At 36.7% G+C, this 21,981-nt stretch overlaps 1 protein-coding gene across 2 annotated transcripts; it reads left to right on the forward strand.

Annotated features, from left to right (window-relative positions):
• Nucleotides 1-7,084: 7,084 nt before the first annotated feature.
• Nucleotides 7,085-21,580, forward strand: RB195_013504 (uncharacterized protein; the record flags this gene model as incomplete). Of its 2 annotated transcripts, XM_064203351.1 has the most annotated exons (6): nucleotides 7,085-7,134; nucleotides 10,694-10,757; nucleotides 17,863-17,934; nucleotides 18,511-18,567; nucleotides 21,309-21,377; nucleotides 21,491-21,580. In XM_064203351.1, the coding sequence occupies 6 exons, from the start codon at nucleotides 7,085-7,087 to the stop codon at nucleotides 21,578-21,580; spliced, it is 402 nt and encodes a 133-aa protein (XP_064059232.1). The 2 variants fall into 2 exon arrangements, with proteins under 2 accessions (XP_064059232.1, XP_064059233.1); XM_064203352.1 differs by lacking the exon at nucleotides 7,085-7,134 and having other exon boundaries at nucleotides 10,704-10,757.
• Nucleotides 21,581-21,981: the final 401 nt, after the last annotated feature.

Here is a 21,981-nt window from a genome sequence, read left to right on the forward strand (position 1 = left end):
CACCAAAAAAGAAAATTACTTCTTCGGCCAAACTCCAGACTAAGGAAAGGGATTTTGTGGTTTTTTTTTCTTTTGGTCATCGTATTAATGTCTTAACGCATGTACCTAATCATTTGGCCGAAGTGGTGAGAACTTCAACGGAGAACGTGAGATTCCTAAAATTAAAATAAAATAAAAAATAAAGTTTCCGGATTCCTACGTATTTTTATAGTTCTTACAGATTTGAACGATCTCACCATACTTCAATGTTCATGAATAAATGACGAGACGAGACTAGGAGTTTTAACATTTTTTGTTGCTAACACGTGCATGCAGTACAAAAGAATTTAGTTTAGAAAAAAAAAAGAGAAAACCGTCGATTTCGCTTTGTAGGTTTAAAAAAACACTTCAGAATACAATTTCATAGCTGTTTTCGAATTTTGCAAATGTGCATAGAACATGCATATTTTCTTCTTTGTTACCTCTTGGAACCTCTTCAACGGACTCATTACAGATAGATGGAAAATCGTGGATTGAAATTTCTATTTGTCGTTGTTCTCGCTTTCTTCTTCGAAGTTCTCTGGGTTTTGCATAAATTTTCATGTAATCTCTTGCCAAAAATAATCGTTTCGCTGAAGAATAATCTTTGTGTTGTGTCGCCGGTTGCAAGTGCGTCATCCTAAAAACTTCGGACGATTCTGCAGCGTTCACCGAAACACTATTTCTTTTCATCTTTGTGCCACTTTTTATCCTTTCTTGGTCTGCAGCTAATCTTCCATGAAAATTCTGTCTGTTGTGGATTCGAGCAAATTTTAATTAGAAATTGATGTTGGCTTCGCAAGGAAAATGAAAAAAGCCATTGTTATTAGTTTTGTTCATTGGTTAGCAATTGAAGTCACAAAAATGGTGATGTTTGAATCTTTGCACAAAAAAATTGCGGTGTAGATCACGAATTTATGCGCGATTATTCACAATTGCTCTCAAAAAAGGCGAGGAGTTGGCCTTTGACGATCGAATTTTCCTACGAAGGACCTGACAACGTATCATCTATGCCATGAAAGCACATTCATACGTCACCTTCTGAAATCGAGCGGTAGAGAACAGGTCAGCGAGCCATTGATTGTTTGCTCGCCCATGGAGGCGGTGCGTATGTTTGCATCTGTGTACGTGATACGTTGCTAGGTGTCTCGTAGGGGAATTCGATCGACAAAGCTATTTCCTCGTCCTTTTTCAGAACATTTCGGCTGAATTGAGCGTAATGGCGCCTTACGCACGTTATCTATACTCCCAGCTCTATTTTTTCAAAATTTGAAAAAAAATGTGAAAGAACTACAACGCGATCAATTTCTTCGCATGCTGCTTTTAATGTTGTTTTAATTTTAATATGCTCAAAAAAGAATAACTACTGCTTGGGCTTATGTCGATAAACCATGGATTTCACTTATAAAATAGCACTCCTGCAGAGAGTTTACAATTTCTGACTCATCGCATCTTTTTCTCCTCTGAGAACTCATTGAAGAACCCCCTTAGCATGTGTTTGTTAACAACATGTCTCGAATCCTCGAAAATGATGGCAGAATTTGGGTATTTGTTCTGTATAGTGTGCAGTCACGTCCTTTCTTCAAAGATACGGCTAGGTCTTTCGTTGTGTTCACTCAAATTCCTTACAAAATTAGCTCAACTCTTAAAAATGGTGGGACGACAAGAAGAAAAGACGAGCCTGATGAGCTACAGCTAAGATCGGTACGCTCTGACTACTGTGATCATGTTTAATAAAACAAAACTATTCAAAATAAAATGAGTTGTCGTTAATTAATCTCTGAAGCGGCTGCTCTCCTCTCTCTTTCTCTATTAAACTTAATTTTTATAAATTTTATTTAATTTCATACGAAGAAGTTCCCGATGAAAAATCAAAAATTGCTCTATGGCCTTAGGAAAGGAGTTAATGAGGTACATTGAAGTAGATGGTGTAGAATTCTGGCGATCGGACTTTTCCTATTAGAGAACAAGTGGGAGATCAAAGAATGGTCTTTTTTTTGCAATTTCCTTCATTCTTTCGGGGTACTCCGTTCAAAACTGCTCTTTTCATGCATTCCCAGTCTTTTCGTAAACGATTTTTAATCCTCTTATCCTTTAAAATTCTTGAACAGTTATTGATTTTTTGCAACGCAAAGGGTTAGGATAGCATTTACCTAAAATTTCTAAGCGACTATTATAATTATATTATATTATATAAATATTATTATTGACTATTACATTATATAACTATTGTTCTATTTTAAGCGCTAAAATCTTCCTGTCCTGCGACACCTGTTATTTTCTATAAATTTTGCATAAAAAAATCACTTGATGTGGGAAAAAACATCTTTGTTATGCTACAGTCGACATAAAAACAATCTTTCCAGCTTGACAGAAAATATTGAAATATCTTCTGTTTTCTGCGCTAAATTGTAGTGTTCATGTGAATTTTAAGGGAAGTTTCTGGAACTTCCCGTTGTCCTCTGTTTCTCTAAAAACGTCTTTTGCAAATGACATCGGCTGAAAACCGAACATTCAATAAATTGCTCTGTCGATTTGTCACGGAACAAGAAAACGGAGGAAATTTACTTGGCATTGGCAGTCAATTCAATGACATATCTTCGTCACCGCAATCGCTACCTCTATTAGCATTGATCCAGTGAGAAATCCATAAATATTTGCGTCGGTGTTGTACTATTCTTTAGTTCTTGTTTATTATTTTATTTATTTTGCTTTTTTATTTTATTTTTATATTTTGTTATTTTATTTTTTTATTCTTCAATTCTTCTTCTTTATTTTTTTAACACGAATTGACAGAGTTAGAAAAGAAAAAACCCAAATAATTTGATTTATTTTGTAGTTTGAACTAAATTCATATTGATTAGAATGTATTAAGCCGTTTTAATCACTGTTTTTTTCTTGGATTTTTTCTTTGCAAAATGAGTGAATGAAGAGTGGATGAATGAATATGAATTGTGAAGAAATAAATTAAATAAATATGATGTCATTAACAAAGCAAAAAATGAAATATATAGTATAATGTAAAAACTACTTTTGCCAGGCATCAAGGCGTTGTTAACGCGGCGGTGCATCCATCAACACCAAATTTTTTTCGTCCCATGATGAAATAGAACATGAAAATGAAAATAAATGGATTAAAGTAAAAAGTGAAATAGATATGTTCTCTATAGGAGCATATTTAAAGTGTTAAATCATGCGATTTGATGGAAATTCTGATTACAGAAATACTCTATTAATAGAAATACTTAATATTTCTATTTCCTATTTCTATTGCTATTTCCATATTTTTTTTTCTATTTCCTATTTCTAATAGAAATACTTCCATTACGTATCGCTAGTGGCCCTATGTGAGATGTGATTCTTACTATCCGATCCCATCCAACATTTCTTTCTGGATGTTCAACGGTCCATGTGACGTCGTCTCCGGTTCAAATCAAGGGACGGGCGGCGCTGGGCGCCGACGAGCTCCGCCTTCCTGGCGGCGACGTCCTGCTGCCGGCGACGAGTGGAACCGCCCTCATTCCTATTTGATTTGTTGTTATTCGACGATCAAGCGGATTTTTCCGCTACATTCGTGAGGTGATTCCTCACCGAATCCAGGGAACTGGTTTCGTATGCAATTGAATGAGTTCTTACTAACCAATAGGAATAATGTTACAGCCTTTTCTTTTATTCAAAGATTTAGGCGAGTTCTCTGAGAGAACCAGTTACTAGCCGAAAATCTTGTAGTTTTGAGGCAACTTTGCTACCAACCTAAAAAAGATGAAATCTACAAGCAATTTTTACTTCTCTAAATTTTTTCTACATTTCATCCCTTCGAATATACATCTTTACCATGTCCTCTATAATCCGATACAGTCGCAATTCAAAATTTATACAAAATTTGCATTTGTTGCGTTGTCCAATGGGAATATTCCTTTGTTTTTTTTTCAAAATGATATGTTTTCAAAAATCTAAATAATATCAGAGAAACGAGGAATTAACGTTCTCGAAAAATTATTTGACCGATCCTTGATATTTTTCCTATAAATTTATTATTTCTATTGAGATATCCATTTTTAGAGCCTATTCTTCGTTTCTTCTCGTTTTTTTTCTCTTCGAGTTCGTTCCTTTTCTCTTCATTTCTCTAAACATACCTGATTGAAGAGAGGACAGCAACGAATCTCAGTAGCATCCATCTCTTCCAACTCGCTCGAGTCATATATCAGCAGCGAACTCAACTTGTCAATTTTTTTTGTTCCTTCGAAAATTCCAATCGCGTCGCACCTGCTGTAAAACCATGCCTCGCTCTTCGTTCATCTATTCAACCGTCATTTTATTTTCTGTGCCAACAGATGTTGGAGGAGTCATCAAATATTCTTTAGAAGTCGTTTTTTTTTTCCTCCAGTCGAAAACAATGAACAAGGAATGTCAAGGGTTCGCTCTTGAAAATTCCTTACGGAGTTCTTTCGTACACCGTCCACTTCTGTGTTGAACGGGAACGGGGGGAAATTTTTAGAATGTGAGATTTGTTTCGAGTTACTGCAGCAGTCTATTCAAGGGAATAAAATAAGTTAGAAAAATAAAGTAAAAATAATGCAAAGTAAGGAAGTCAAATATAACATTATAGGAGAAAAATATACTTTAAATGTGGTAAAAATTAAATTAAGGAAGTAGTAATTTTATTATCTTTTCTCCAGTTTAATTGCAGCTTAAGGAGAATTTAAGTAAATATCGTACAGAGGATAGTTAAGACCTCAATAATTCAAATTATCACGGGCGTACTAGTAAATCTCCAGCGTAAATTCGAAAAGTCACTATTTACCCTTGGTCTTACGCAGTATAAACGCTTTCGAAGTGTCTTATGAGTGACCCTTGATCTACCACTAATCCACAATCGTTGTGCTACGATATTTCCTATTTGCTCAATGCCGTGCTGCCATTAAGGATTCGTCCGTCTCTAATTGCATGCCCTTTGATTCCATTTCAGAGGAGATAGCTAATCGAATTCGGATAGATGCCGTCAGTGTTCAGCGTTGCTCTTTCTCCATTCCTTTTTTTAAACAATTTTTTTTTATTTTAAAAAAAGAAAACAGTAAAAGCAAGTATTTTTATCTCTGCAAAGCATGAACTATCTCATTTTTGTTTCCCTTCTTTTTATTTTCATCCATATGTTACGATGATGGCCTATAAAATTTGAATTTCAGAAATTTTTAAGCTTTAGCGACTGCGATTCAGTGGATTCGCTGCGCATTGCATTTCAAATGAGTAATATGAATCCATGAATTCTTAAAGACTTTAAAATATTCACACTTTTATCCCGAATCTCCTTTCTTTTCCAGGGAAATCATTAAGAGTTCTCTTAGAAGTAGTGCACCTTTTTTCAGAGTTTAGTTAGGTCTACAGTTCTGGAAATTTCCTGCAAAATAATGGACCTTTTTTACATTTGTTATCTTATTCAAAACTCCAATCTGTAAAACCAGTCCGTTGCTTGAGGAGGGGGAGAGGAGGGAGCTCGTAGTTAAACCACAAAAATTATTCCAGATATTTTTGCTTTGTGATAGTCTATTCTGCATCCTGAAAATGCCAACTGATCTCTGCTGGAAGTTGTTTTTTTTTGTTTTCTAGTCCTAGAATTATGTGGAATTTCATAGCTTCGGTCAAGAACTATAAAAAAATTCAAAAATTTTTCTTGGAATAGCTTTAGGAAGCACCTTGACGCTTTTTACTCTTATGAAGGAGTTAATCCAAAATTCTTGGATGACAGTTTGTTTTTACAAGAAGAGATGCGCTACAAATTATCTTCTAAGTTTTTTTTTCGTATGTATTTTTTCTCTTTTTCTTTGTCTTTTCCTTGCAAGTTCCTCGTCCCTTCCTCCGAATCGCCCGCATTCCCAGTTAAAACCTCTATGCTGAAATAAGCAAAGTTTCCGCCACTAACGACAAATTTCTTGACTTTTTATCACGACGCTTTTTTTAGTTTTGTTTGTTAGTCAGCTAAGAACAAGCTTCAAATTTTTGATCGGCGCCAAAAGTGCCCAAGGTCACGGTGACACATCCGTTATCTCCGAGGGACAAGCGGCTAAGCGCAGTGATTCACTGTGATGGAATGTAGCTTAGATGATGGTGTTCGAATTTATTCTTTGAGAAAATCGCCATTTTTTCGTGCCTCTGTCCCTATTTTTTTCTGCATTTTTGCATAGGAAATGGTTTTGGAAGTGTTTTGCATAAGAGTTATAATTTTTAAACTGAATCCCACTCACCAATTAATCTACCTGCTGTCTATTTTGGTGAAAGTTGAGATCTTGGAAGACCTTTCTGCTCCATTTCTTCAGCAAACTGTTTTTTTCAAAATATGTTTTGTCTCCTTCTTGTTTGTCCACTCCTATTTTTTTTTGGAAATTTCAAACCGTAAAGGATGATTGAATCTCTTTTTGAAGTTTAGTTGTGATTTAACTTTTCATTTCTGCGATTTTTTTTGGAAAAGCCCCAGGTTTTGTTTTTAAAGGTCTGTTTTTATCTGACAATGCTTCTCCATAAGCATAGTATTCAGGAATTTTTTCCCCTTTGCAAATCCTTTACTCCTCTGCGTCTCATTCCTGACATACATTCTAATTCATTCCTGTTTTCATTTATAGTAACTATTAAGGCTATTCCTGACGTTTTCCTTGTCAGAATTTCCAACTTCGGATTATTGTAGGATTTAGGGAAACAAAGAACTTACTTTATTTTTTTTACTGGACTTTTTTTACTGGAAAATTTTAATGCCGCTCGTTCCTGTCTGCTAAACATTATTGGACTGAGGATAGGGCTCTTGTATTTTTTCTTCCCTTTTTTTATATCTAGGATTATTTTGTGTTCTGTGCTTTGATATTTGAGCATCTGGCCACGAGTTCAAACATATTTTTTCTTAGACGAAATTTGCCTTTTTTAAACCTTGATCCTGTTTTTTTGAAAGAATTACTGCACAAAATTTCTAAACGTTTTTTTCCCATTGTCCTATGTACCTGAGATTTCGGATTGGGGTGAAGAGCAGCAAAAACTTCGAGAAAGATTGATTTTTCGCGTTATTTACTAAACAACGGTGATGTATCGTGTAATTTTTGAATTATCCAGTACAATTATCCACTTCAAAAGGTAATTCAGTCAGTTTGTACTTTCTGAGTTTCAAATTGTGTGGGAACAGTTCTTACCTTCACCTACATTGAGGTCAACGAGTTTTTCCGCTATGTTTTTCAGTAACTGCTGGGACTGCCTTAAGAACTTAAAATGTTTCGTTCCACTCTGAATCGTTTAATCGTTAACTAGCGGTCTTGCCATCCTCATCGCTCTTTATTGCGATCGAAGAGGTTTTGAAAAGGTTCGAAAAAAAAACAGCAAAAATATATAGCAAAAATTACTACAACAGGACAAAAACGACTAAGTAAACATGTTTGAGAACAACAACCACAACAACTCAAAGAGTTGGAGGTATTCTAAAAATTGATAAGGAAGAATATTGTTAGTGACAAAATTCCTGAGCTTTTGCTTTGATTTACTTACCCAACTTTAACAAGTTTGAGCATCCATGCTCTAATTTATGTGGTATTGTCACTATATTCTTGATTTACGTACTCATTCCTCTTTTTCAAAAAAAAACGATGAAATATTCTTCAAAAGAGAACTTTTTTAAAAGCAATTCGGTAGCCCTCTTTTTCTTCTAATACTTTTGAGCTCTGTCTTCGAATTGAGATCTTTAACTTTATTAAATATTCGTCTTAATTTTGAAGACAGATTAGAAATTCTTCGGTTGTTTAAGTTTGCATACATATCCTTTTTAAAGAACTGATGATTATTGATTGAAATCTTATTTAATCGCAGATTGTAGAAAAACAAGAAAAATTCACACAAATAAATACAAATAAGTAGAAATAGAAATAAAGGAATTAACAACAAAAATAAAGACTTGAGATAATTATTAGTAAGCATCTATAAGAAAGAAAGAAAGTGAAGAACAACAAGTAAAAAATCCAAAGAGCTGAATACAATCAATAAAATTTATTTTAAGAATAAAGAAAATAATGTAAATAACGAAATTTCGGACTTTTTGTTCCAAGTCATCTTTCTACTAACGTCAACCGTAAGAGATCATGCGATTTATCCAGAAAACTTTCTTTTTTCCTCTTCTAGTTTTTAGCAAAATCTGTGCTTCTAGAATTACTATAATTCTCTTCCAGTTTTCTAGAAAATTTTAAGACATTGTAAATATTTTGCAAGGCGCGTATTGTGTTTACTGACGTTATTTTTTTGCTGGTTCTTTTTTTGAATACATAATTCAAGGAGATTCAAGAATGTCACAAGCTTTTTTTCTTGCTTACTTGGCAGGCAAAAAAAAAACAACAAGTCCGTTTTTGTTTTCCGGTTCAACTTCCGATTTTGTGAGCGCAAAGTGGTCTTGTTTGTGAATGATTCATCCGGTTACACACTAACAATACCACCCATTTGCTGACTTCAGTGGATTCTCTGATTTTTACTGGCGTTATTTTTTCCCATTTTTTTCCGCCAGCACTTTTTTCTGTTCAATAAGTTCAAAGCAATCGAAATTTCTAACTGTTTTTCTCGCTTGACACGAAACACATTTTAAAATATAGGATCCATCCATAAATTTAAAATATAGGATCCTCCCATAAATAATACGGGACTCGATCTTCCGCTTTTTTTTTGAGAAGAGAGGCTAACGAAAATTTCTATAATAAGGAAACTGGTACGACTTAAAACAGGAAAAAGGACGTTGTTTATTACGTTTGGGGCAAGTTGTTATAGGAACGATAGGAATCAATTTTTTTTCTACTTTTGTACGTTTGTATGTAGTTATTTAGTTGTTGCAATGTGACGTAAACAAGAGATCTATCACTATATTTCGAAAAAAAAATGGAAAAAATCCTAGAATTCATTAGGTAGTCACATTGTTTGGATTATGAATTTTTCTTTTGATTTCTCGGTCGAACCTTATAATTGTGTTTTTCTCAGGTAGCTACCAGGACTTTTCCTGTAACTTTCATCTATGTGGGTTGGCACCGATGCCACCACAATTCTTAGACGCATTATCCAGCTGGGAACTTTGCGCGGCAACTATGGCGATAATAATTATCTTCGTAGAAATCTTGAATTACTTTTCTCGGAACTTCATGCAGACTCCTAGGGGTCGTTGGAATTCTATGTGTCAGCAACGGAAAAATCTAGTGAGATTCTCCCAAGAGGCTGCATTTCAGCAATTATTCTCTCTTTAGTTATTCCACGTTCTTTTGAGTAAAACACACTGAAAATTTAATTTTGGAGGTGGAGAAAATCATGGGTTTTTTTTTCTTTACGATATAAATCATTTTTTTGCAACCCGCGTCTGCTTTCCTAAAATTCCACCAATTTATCCAAGTTCCACAGCTATTCTCATTTTCACAGTTATCAAAGAAATTTTCGATGAAATATTCATTTTTTGTTGCTGTTTTCGAAATGCCTTGTACGTAACAAGTAATTCATAATTCCTGGAATTTCTGGAAAAATTCCGAAGTGATTTATAGCTCATCAACTATTCAGAAAGTTATTAAATTGATATTTTTTTCCTTTTTTTCTTACACTTTCCAGTTTGGTTCAGTTATGTCCTTTGAATTGCCTTCGCCGACGAAAAATTCATCTTTGATGTTTTAACTCTTGCCAGAGATATCGTTCATGTCGGACCGCGAGTCAAACCACGAGTCAAACTTGTAGAAATTCAAATTTCGCGCGCAAAACCCTATTTTTTGAGGTAGACTGAGTTCTGTGGAGTGTTTCCGGTACGGTTCATTTACTCAAATCGTTGTTGTCCATCAATTTCTCTGCCTTCCCCACAATCTCGTCGGATGACCTTTAAGGAAATGTGGCTGGCACTGCTGCACTAGCTGTGCTAGGGCGAATTTGCCTTGAAACATTTCCTCTGCATGAGTGTGTTGTCCCGCACTCGCATAATAAGGGAAGAATCGTCGAAGCACCAGCTACGTGCTGGCTGAACGAGGAATGACATCCGTCAACGCTACCACGCACTTTCCCCTTCCCGCTGGGACCAATCAATCTTAGCGGAGTGTTTGAGATACGGGGCGTGGCATCATGCTGTATAAATATTTCATCTAGTTTTTACAAACGTTTCCCAGTTCTCCATTAATCCTAATCGTTGATTTCGAGCGTTTCGCATGGATTACGTCTGTCTGATGGGCGAGGTTTTGTTCGCTCAGGTTTTTCATCCCACAAAAAGCATTCGGACCTCCCACTGAACTCTTCATCTTTAAGGGCTTCGCGTCGTGAAGGCGATCTTGGGCAAATATAGAGTTCAAGGTATAGACGACGATTATGTCCCGCGTCCCGCTCATTTCTCCCTAATCATCCGTAAAAATGCCGTGGGAAACAGCGTTTGTCCCTACGAGATACGTTAGAACGCGTCGCATACGCGAGCCAGCGGTCGAGAATCAATAAGGTCCCCTCAACAGCCTAATCAAACAAAATCAATGAATAGGCTGCTGAGGGAGCACTCATCGTAGTAATCCACACCCCGAACACTATATTTTCCCACAGAGACGTCAATATTGTCAGTTTCGTGATGCGCTCATTTTGACCGAGTTTTGTACGTTCTTCTCTCCGTTCTTCGTCCCTGGATTTGATCGATACTCATCTTTTCTTCTACTTTCAGAAACGGAACTATGTCCACCGAAATCAAGCACGCCAGATTCCCAAAAGATGCGCAAACAAGACGGGTAAGCTTCTCTTTCGCCTGTTTTTTTTCTCGTGAATATTTTTTTGCTGCTATGATTTCATAAAACGATCCGTAAACCTACATGCACGAATTTCAATAAACCTCGGGATGTTGGTGTTTCAATAATTGGTTTCTTTAATTGAGCCGAACACGAGATTATTACTATCCTTTGTTTGTGGCTAACGTTTCGGCAATTTCGCCTTCTTCAGATCCTGAAAAGGTGAAATCGAACGTAGTTTAACCGATCAAACGCCTAATACGCCCTACAAAGAAAGTCCTAAGTTTAATGTTGGATCTCGAACTTGATCTGTAAACCATCGAATGTCCACAAACAGACGGGAAGGACTTTTCTTCGTTTTAGAGAGAAAGAATGTGAGGGAGAAAAAGTGCCGAATCCTTTTTTTCTCAATTGAACGAAGTGGATATAGGTGGTTTACCATTTTTAATTGGTGAATTTCAAATACTAAAATAAAACGCTCGTTTTTCCGCGACTTGTGAGAATTTTTCTTCTTCAAGCATTTTTCATTGGGTTTCCTCTGGGAATACTTGATTCTAGTTCGTGTTCCATTTCTACTATTTTAAAATAAGTCTAGAGCAATTTTCGTCCGTTTAGGAAGAGTCATTTTCCCGGTTTTTGTCGAGAAATGTTCCCCAGACGCATCCTAAAGCTAAGATTTTAGCTGCTCTTTTTGACAGATATCGTACAATGCCTCAGGATTTCCTTAGAATATGAAGGATTGTGGCTTATTGTTTTTTTTTTGGGACAAAATCTGGAATCTAAAAAATCCGAAGGTTTTAATTAATTGAATTTCTCCATTGTTCTTTGGTCGACTTAAAACTCACAGTCCAAGAATTTCGAGGTTTAAAAAATAATGAAAAACCAGAAAAACGACAAAAATAAAGATGAGGATTTTTTTAATAACAGAGATCTCTCGTGAGAGTTCTCCAGGTTCATCTTTGACCTTATTTTTCTCCTGATTCCGAATCTCTTCGCGAACACCTTGTGAAATTCGCAATTGCTTGAATCAGGGTTCAGGTGAAATGGGGCGCATTGGATTTTAAATTGTTCACGCAAAACCTACTCAGTAAGCGCACATAGCAATTTCTTGTTTACAGTAGTCAAAGTGGATCTCGCTTCGGTTTTTACAATTTACATTTATTTCTCGTTAACCTTCTTTAAAAATTTACGAGTCTTTAAGTAACCTTAGAAAAAGCTAAGGATTACGGTCATCTAAACAGACCTAAACCCAATTCTGGAAATAGCTTTTACGATTTTACGAATGTCTTCGTGCGCGTTGTTTCTGTCTTTTAAATGAGGTTTACGACGTTGATGTCTCTGCAGTGTATTCCTATCTGTGTACGATTAGCAGAACCGTTAGCGGTTCAAGCGCAGCACAATGTAGCGAAAAAATAGCTGACTTCTTTCACGATTTCACGTTGTTTATGTACCGCAACGAATAATTCGATGATCGCTTCACATCAGCTGCTTGTTCGGACGAGTTCGCTCGCTATCCGATAGCACTTGAAGTGAAGAGGCAACGTCTGGCTAATCACACACCGCATGCGGTTGTATTTCGTCTTGTTGATCAGTGACGAGATTTTGGGGTGGCCAGGATTTTGGAAATGGATTCTTTCAAGGGATTCAGCATAGAAAGTATGAAGAAGGCGCAGATAAGCCTTAGACCTTTCTCGAAACTGCTGATACTCTTGGAATGCTGCTTTGGAATAGGCGGATGTTCTTCACGTTGTTTTCCTTTCACACTCATTTTTCATTCTTTCTTTCTTTCATTCTCTGCGTTTCTTTCTCTGTGACTCCGTAAATTCAGTTTTTCTTGCGAAAATTGACAAAGCAACACTGTTTTGACAAATGAACAGTGCAGTGCAGCGGGAAATTTTGCGAATTCGGAGAAAAGGGGCATAGGAAGCAAAGGAACTGGTCGGCTATCAATTGGTTTGGGGCTTGGAAGTTTGTTTCGTTGCTTACCTCCAGTATTTTTCGGTGCTCCCTTTGATTGAGACCGAACCATTCCTTTACTATTTCGCTATTCTATGGTTGTTTTGAAAAGCAAAAGCATTTATCCTCCAAGAGTACTCTGGGTAATACCGAATTAAGGCAACGGTAAAAGGCATCACGAAACTGACGTAGCAAGTATACCTGTTGGGAAATATAGAGTTCTGGGTGTAGATTACGGTTATGACGGCAATTTCCTTTAATCGTCCTGAAAACCGGCATGGGAAACCACTAAATAGGCTGCTGAGGAGACCTTACTGATTTCCTACCGCTGCGCGTGACGAAGGATGAAGCGTTCTAAAGTATCACGTAGGAGGAAACGCCTTTCTCACGCTGTTTTTTTGGGCTATTAGGGAAATTGAGCGGGACCACATTCATATTCGTAATCCACAACACGAGCTCTACATTTTTTCATAGTTTCCCTACTATATCACTACTGTGATATGCTGTCTTTAAGCAGTGAACTTTAGAGAAACACACTATTGTTCTACGACTTTTTTTTTGAAGTTCTGGATACTTTTACTTCCAAATCGACGTGGAAAATCAGTTCTGTAAGAATTTGCAAATGTTCTGCAACATTTCAGAATTTTATGCTAGCGCAGGCATTCTTCCATTGTTTTCCCAATATGAGTTTAATTTGAATCCAGTTGGCGCATTTTAGCGTACTGTAGTCCAAGGAAATCGAAATTTCTCCAGAGAAATCCATTTAATCCTTCTTTTTCTCATAATTACTACTGTTTTCTCGAAATTGTTATCCGTATTCATCCAAATCACTTCAAACTATTTTTTTCTAAGAAAAAAGTACAATGTTGTTTGAAGAAGTCTTTGCAACACAAAACTTTCACGGATTCGAAATTCGTATTATTTGAAAATGTTGGTGAGTTGGCTGAGACGGAAAAAAAACGTGTGTGTGTTCCAGTTATATGATAGTTTCCTTCACTATGTTTGCTTTTGACGCGTTTTTCAGCTGACGCCCTATTCATTTTTTTCATCCGACGTTTCGAGAACAAGCGTTACTACGCTAACACATCCGCAATCACGTCATCACATAAAATACGGCTGCACAAAGGTTGTGCGGTAGTGTAATGTTTACTTTTGAAGCAATCGTTGGAAATATTTGTGGTGGAGTTGAATGAATGAGTGCTTGTAGAGGGAATTCTGTGAAAATATTTATTTTCAACCACTTGTAATCAAGGGGGAACGTCGGGAGGGAACGAGTAAGAGAGAGATTTTACCACGGAGAGGGAATAGAAAAAGAAAAGAAACAAACAATAAATAAAACAATAAGCTTGTATGTGAGAATAAAGCTAATTGAAACGAATGTTACACGATGAAAAACTGTAGATTTAATTTTTCCAATTCAACTAAGTCAATTCAGTAATATTTTAAACAAAACAATTCGAAAAAAATTCTTAAGGAAAAACGTAGACAGTGGAAACCAAATTCTTGGAGTCGTAGTAAGAAAAAGCACTTTGTCGGCTCCAGGGATCTGAGTTGGCACACTGTTGTACTTATGACACGTGAGTGACTGACATCGACATATGGTAGTCTGAAAGAAATGGTTTTTTTTTTACTTTTTTTCCCCTCCGGCAGATTAACGATTGAGCAGAGATATGAGGAAAAACGGAAGGAATCATTGACAAGTGTTTGAGCTGGGCATTTGATTTAAAATACACTAATGTATAGTGAATGGAGGGATGAATGGATGATTGAATGAGCGAATAATAAAATAAATAAAAATTTTGGAAAACTAATTAGTGGATTCTTAAAGAACCAGACGGAAAAAATAACCGGGGCTTGAAAAAGTAGATGAACGGATGGATGACTGAAGAGCAAAACAAGTTGAGATGAGCAGGAGTAGACGAATGAAACAAATGAATGAATGATTGATTGAATGAGTGAATGAATGAATGAATATTTGAATGAATGAATGAGTGAACCAATAAACCGACCAATCAATCAATCATCCAATCAATTAATTGGTGTGAACGAATGTGAATAATGAATCAATGTAGTTCAATAAGTAAGTGAATGACTTTCCAGTGATTGAAAGTATTATTGTACAAACGACTCGCCAAACAAATGGATGAGTACGAATAAATAAATAAATAAATAAATAAATAAATAAATAATTAAATGAGCAGGCGAAAAAACTTTGCGGCCAAAAATCGTCCATCCATTTCCTACTTGAATTATCCTGAGAAAATCGTATTATTTCCGGTAAGAAGACGCGTGGGACTCAATCATCATCTTTCCTCCTCCGCTACTAATCGAGTAACGCCGACGTCAGCGGGGGATGCTATATTTGGTTTAGCAGTGCTAAATTTAGCCGAGCACACGTACACATCTTCGATGATGCGATTCGCGGACAACTCGTACACAACCCTCCAACCTTCATCTCGGACGTTCCCAGGGGAGACCGTCCCAGATTTAGTGGACCAAAGCGCGGATCGAAGATGGGGTGCATGACGGGCACTCCGCTCTTCCGAGAAAAAATAATTAATGACGAGAAAGTTGTTCCCGGAGGACACATATACGATATCACTCGTTCTTGTTCAGTTGAGGACAAGTTCGTTCGGCATTACGGATATTCCGAAAAAAATGCGTCGTTTATGTGACATGAATTGAGTGGATTGCAGATGTGCGATTCTTTTTCGCTTCAACTAAACAAAATGTAATTAAGCTGCATTTATGTTCCGTTGTAATACAGTTATGAATTAAATTTCACAGTAATTCTCCAAATATGCCGATGTTTTGAAGTGGTTATTTTCCTCTGAGTGAATGGGAACCATTTCAATGAGGTAACTAACTACTCCTTACATGTTCTCACTTAACTCATGGATTATATCGAAACGAGTCGGATAGCTAAGGGGTTCTAGCTGAAAAAAAGAAAGATTTGATATATGTAAGCCAAGTACGTGTCACTTATATGCACTGTCATTCGAATCTTCACTTCAGAGTTCTCGAACATTCGAACTAGTAGGTCATTCGATTTCTCGAGTCACTTCATTCTTCATAATAACATTATTCAACCCTTCAAAAATTCAGTTGGACTCGATTTTTGATGTTGGAAAATTTCTGGTTCATTCGAATATTTCACTCAGTTTGAATGTTCCTTCGATTACCACTCGCATATTTATTCGATCGATTGATATCTTCGTATGTCGTTCCTTGGAACAAAGAAGAAAATATGAAGACGAAGATATTCTTATTTGTGAAAAAATAGTTACGAGAGCAGGGAATGTGTGAGGGTTGTACCGCCAAAAGATGACCGCAAAAAGATGTTCGAAATTTTTGGCATGAAATGCTCATAGAGGAAATGACCCCTTCTGTTTTTCTCTTACTTCTTCCTTACCTTTCATCCTCATTTGCACCAATTTTGACTTCTTTTGGGAGAGTAGATCTCTTTTCTTTAAAATTAACTCACGTTATCCATGCCTCACCTCTTCAGCACTAGCATATTTCCTGCGTTGACCTACGCTTCGGAAACCTTGGGGTGACACAAGCAGGAAAAAAATGCGATCAGCGCCACAGAGCGCTCAATCAAGGGACTATTGCTAGGAGTGTCCCGCTACACGCAAATGAGGGACCGGATTCGATGTTCTGTTTTACGTCAGCAATGAAATGTTAAAGACGCCTCCACGCTTGGCAAGGAAAGCAAAATAAGGTGTACCGGACACGTGATGCGTTTCAACGACAAGCGACAAATTTTCAGAGCAGTACTTAGGAGAAAATCTAAGGTACTGTATCATCATCAAATGTACAAAACGTCTCCGTCGTAGAGAAAAGCCCAAACATGTTGTCTTCTTTTCCTAAGCGAGAGCTGTGAGCGAAATGATTTCGCACGATATTAAAGGCATCACCCAACGAATCTGAGGTGGTGCAGATTTCAGGTGGAGTATTCGTATACGGGATGGGAGACTGTGGAGGGGGGGTGATTCCGTCCATTTCTTCCTAATTGCCGTAAAAAAAAACGACCCGGAAGATATGGCTTCAGGCGTTCTGGTGCACTATTTTCTACAGGGAGTGTTGAAACTGAGTGCGCCAGAACTGTCCTGGCGCCGCATCTTCCGGGTCGTTTTTTTACGGCAACTAGGAAGAAATGGACGGAATCACCTCCCCCCCTCTCCATAGTCTCCCATCCCGTATACGAATACTCCACCTGAAATCCGTACCACCTCAGATTCGTGGAGTGATGCATTTAAGCCCACTACTCACTGACCCGATGGTCAGACTTCTTTACGAAGTCCTTCAAAGGTGATTTTGGTGCTCTCCGTGTCCCAAGCGAAAGGAGAAACCTGAGGGGGACTCTGGCATGCGGTCGGGACAAATGGAAGCATTACTGGCGCCCGCTCGATCAGTTCGAGGAACAACTGGAGTCAAGGTGATCAACGTGATCCATATCTCCCCACCTGTAGCTTGTTACATCCATCTATAACAGGCAAAGTTCTCTGTTTTATAAGTCAATTATGTCCTAAACGAGTGATGAAAGGACGAATTAAGCGCCGGAAAAAATAAATGAGTAAGAAATTAGTAATTAAGTTAGTAATAAGTAATGGCTTTGCTGAAAAACATTGCTTTGCTAAAAAAAAAGAGTGCAACTTCATTATGAAAATTAGTTCGAGTCAACTAATGAAATGGAAATCGAGGTGTGTTAGTCGAAGCCAGTATTGAGAGGGAGAGGTACATAGATTGACGCAGCGGCGAAGGAGTGCATAGCGATACAATTTCTAGATTTTGTCGAGATTTTTTTTATTTCTAGATAAATTTTGTCTGATATATTGATCAAATTAAATAATTTATGTTACAAATTCATTTTACAACAAATAATCTGAACTAGTAATTATTGGATGGAATACTCTACAATACTGTATTTTTTTCTTAGAAATTATTAGAAGGTGGATCAATAAAACATACTTCAGAAACGTTTTTCCTGGAGTTTTTCCAGAACTCTCATAAACTACGTAGCCATTTACTCGTGAGGAGTCTGATTAGGTCTACTGATTCTGAAGATCTTAACGATCTTCTGGAATAGCATTTCTGAACCACATTTATTAATTTTTTTCTCCGCTGTTCACGACCCGTTGCGTTTCAGGAAGAGCGCAATCGAGTACTAACGATGAAGTACGGTAAACAGCAAATGATGTTGATTCGCAAAAGGATGAAGGTACGGAAGAAATAATTTGAAGAATTTGTTGTCTTATTTTTTATCCATTCAAAAAGGTCCACATTTATGTGAAATGTTATTGAAAATGATCAGAACCATTTCACCAAAATTCGAAATTGTTTTTGTGTGAAAATCCCTTCTAGCAAATATATGGAATTATTTGTTCGAAAAAAAAAACAATTTTGCTTTGATTTGCATTTGATCCTCATGTCTTCTCATTTCGGTAATGCTTCTGAACTTTTCAAAATGTGACAAAAATAATGAGCTTGTAGTGGCTTTGCAAAAATTTTTGCCCGGATGTTTCTTCAGGAGAATAAACATTTTGTCAGAGAATTCCTATGTGTAACAGAAAGAAAATGAAATGTGTGACTTCCGTTTAAATAAACAGCTACGATACTCTCACGTCACTCCTTCAAAATGCATTATTCTCTCCTGCGCTTTTTCTACAACTCTCATTTCCAATCATCGTCAAATTATTAGTTGTCTGTTTTCATTTTTATTTGAAATCGTGATTTTTACAAGGACAACTCGCAGCTTTTTTCATGTTTTCAACGTAATCGAACTTCTCTTTTTCAGATTGAAAACTGGATTGATGCTGAGGTCGCCAAGCTGTTTAACGGGAATGAGAATAACGTGAGTCCTTGGGTTTTTTTTCTTGGAACAACATTAAATTTTTTTGTGTCGATCCATGAACGTCTGCGTTGTTGGCGATGCTAATAATTCCATAGAAAACACGTTGAGGTGGTTCGCAGGTGCTATCCAATAAGAATGAATTATACCGATGGTGACGGTATAAACCTAAAAGTTCGGATGGATTTTACCGTCTGTGTCAGCTGCGTTTTTTTTTCCTGAAAAGAGGAATTCCGTGAATGCTCATGCGCGACTTCAGAATTTTTCTGGTTCCACTTCAAGAGTAATAGATTTTGAGACGAAAATCTCCGTTTCCTTGTTTTCACCGCCGGAAAAAATCCTTTGAATTATTGAATAATCGATGAAAAAAAAGAGAACTTTGACATGCTAATATCATCGACACAGTATCTCAGTGTTGAACTGAAAGTTGAAATTAATGAAGCTAATCACAAAATCTGTACAAAGAAGTAAAAGTTTAAAAAAACGTGGAAATAAAGTATAATAAAGTAGTATAAGTAAAAATATAGAAAAAAAGAAAGAAAAAGAGGAGAGTTCCTTCAGCTTCAAGAAAGCAATGCGTATATGAAGGTAATAGAGCCATATAAGGTTAAACTATTTCTCGTGTACAACATAAAAGTGATACGGTAATAGGGCTGATAACAATCGTTTTGGGATACACCAAAAACTTTTTTTTCATATATGTAAATCAGTAGAATAGTAATATGTATAATATGAATAATGACATTAAAATAAAACAGTAGTATTGATAGTAATGCCGAGAATTTTCATGCTAATTTATGTAATTTTGTAATTGAATTTACCTCGACTTCGGAAGAAATGCTCTCCCTGGTAGTTCTCGTTTTTTCCTTACATTTATCATGTTTTTTAGTCGAATAATTAAAGCCAATTTTTCGATATGTTTTTTATTTCATTTATTATTTTTATTTATTTTTATTGGCTAATCTATAGGTATTAATGTTGTGGTAATCAATGGCCCAGTTAATGTGACGGTAATCTACAATCAATCAATGTCAATATTCCCATATAATTATTGTTCATACTATTCATATTGCTAGGCAAGAGAGAATTTCTTAATGAGAAATTCTCAGATTGAAAAGAAATGAAGAATTAAAAGGCTGAAAAAAAACTGAAGACGGTACCGTAGAGGATCGACGGTGGAAGACATTGTGTTCGCTTATAGTACCGACAGTTGCACGTGATTTCATGAGAAATGAAAGCTAATCTTTTTTAAAGGCATCACTCCACGAATCTGAGGTGGTACGGATTTCAGATGGAGTATTCGTATACGGGATCGTAGATTATGAAGAGGAGGGTGATTCCGTCCATTTCTTCCTAGTTGCCGTAAAAAACGGCCCGGAAGATACGGCTCCGGGCGTTCTGGCGCACTTTTTTCTACGAGGAGTTCGATTGGAGCGCGCCAGCCTTGTGCGGCGCCGCATCTTCCAGACCGTTTTTCACGGCAATTAGGAAGAAATGGACGGAATCACCCTCCTCTTCATAATCTACGATCCCGTATACGAATACTCTACCTGGAATCTGCACCACCTCAGATTCGTTGGGTGATGCCTTTAAGTAGATCATTGTAGAACTACGAGCTCCTACCACAAAATCATAGTCAATCAAATCCCTCTCCCTATCGTTGGGTAATCGCTCCGATCCTCCTTCGATACCTTCATAGCAAAAGTGAAGCAGGAAATTTTTCATATAATAAGAAAATAAGATGATTATATGATAGCCTTATGTGTATTTGAAACTTTTGATAGTTTTTGAGAACATACAACATTTTTATACAGCTCTCTTTGTAGTTATTAAAAAAAAAAATTGCCTCATCTTACAGTAAAGGTAGTAAAGATTACGATAAAGTACAAAGTGGCTGGCGTTAATCAATCCGCTTCGGATGCGTCACCACGTCCACTTCAATTCGGAATCGTTTGAGGTTTAAGAACCATTGTCTAGTTTATATAAAGACTTGATAGGGGTTAGCCGATGTCTCGGTGCTTTTATTCTCTCTGACAAGTCTGGTACCAACACATCGACACCGTAGGGATGAAAGGCTTGGTTGGCAGTAGGGCGGTTTTGAACCATCGATTGATTGCAAAGTCGCAGCGAAACCTCTTACCGACTGCGCTACACCCGCTCCCCCCTTTCTTACAGTATCTATTTTAATACTAATGTCATTTTGTATCTTACTCGTATTGATTTTCTTTCTCGTATTCAGTTATTTATTTCTCTATAAAAAATTGGTGCCTATTTTCAACTATTATGTAACAAATTAAAATTGAAAAAAATGGTAAAATTTTGTATTTGGGGTAATTTATTTCACCTGGTAAACAATCGTGAATTTTAAGGAGTTGTTCTAAAACTGGTGCAGAGCTGGTTCACTCGAATTTTTGCTTTAAACTCTGGAACTAAATGGAATTTGTGCAGAAGAGAAGTGAAACTTATTCTCAAGGATTTTCTTTTAAATTTGTTAAATTGATCACAACATAGTGAATAATTATGATTTTTAGAAATCCTACTGAAAAGAAATTAAAAATAAGCTTGAAAAAGCAAAAGAAGTAGAATAATAAGGCGCAAAAAGTTATCAAGCAGAAGGAGGAAAAGTGTCAAATGATGAAAGGAAGAAGCAGAAAATAGTTTACCAGTTAAATAAATGAGTAATTAAAAAGCGGCATTGTTCCAGTTATTGATTAGACGTATTGATTGATTACGTTCACGTTTAGGGTGTGGATATCGACGTGGACGCGCTTCTTGACCTTGACAGTGTTCCAGCTAAACGCAAATTTGTATTTGTAAGTGGATCTTCTATGAACTCCCCGTGGTAGATCAATCGATTATCGATCGACTGATCACACTGAAGAGGTCAGCCGAACTCGTCCTCTATGGAATATATACGTATCTTTAGGACAATCTACAGCGAAGCCATTGCCCTGCGTCGATGGACAAGATAACCATGTTTTTGGACGAGATGATCGATCAACTGAATACCCTGTGAGAAAACCACGCCCCTCAAACATTTTCGTACCTACATGTAACAGTTGTCCGCGTTTTTTTTTTTGTCAAAATATGTATGTTACATACTACGAATTATTTGTTGTACAGAGACGTGTAAAGGAAACGACATAAACAAATATCGGATTAGGGGACGGTAGTAACGTACTTTGACATACATACAATATCGACCATAGGTCCTGAGACGATTATCGTAATGCTGTTGCTACCGGTCCCCGTCAAGTGTTTGCCACGTGAACATCCTATGATAATAATGTTATCAAATGTGTCTTTTGTGTGTTTCACTACTGTATAAAAATATTTCTCGTTCTATGTTATTTTTTTTTGAGATTACCACAAAAGTATTGTAGTCAGAAGCGCTATTTAATTTTTTTTACAAAGGAG

This window comes from Necator americanus, chromosome V (genome assembly GCF_031761385.1).
Source record: "Necator americanus strain Aroian chromosome V, whole genome shotgun sequence".
Lineage (NCBI taxonomy): Eukaryota > Metazoa > Nematoda > Chromadorea > Rhabditida > Ancylostomatidae > Necator > Necator americanus.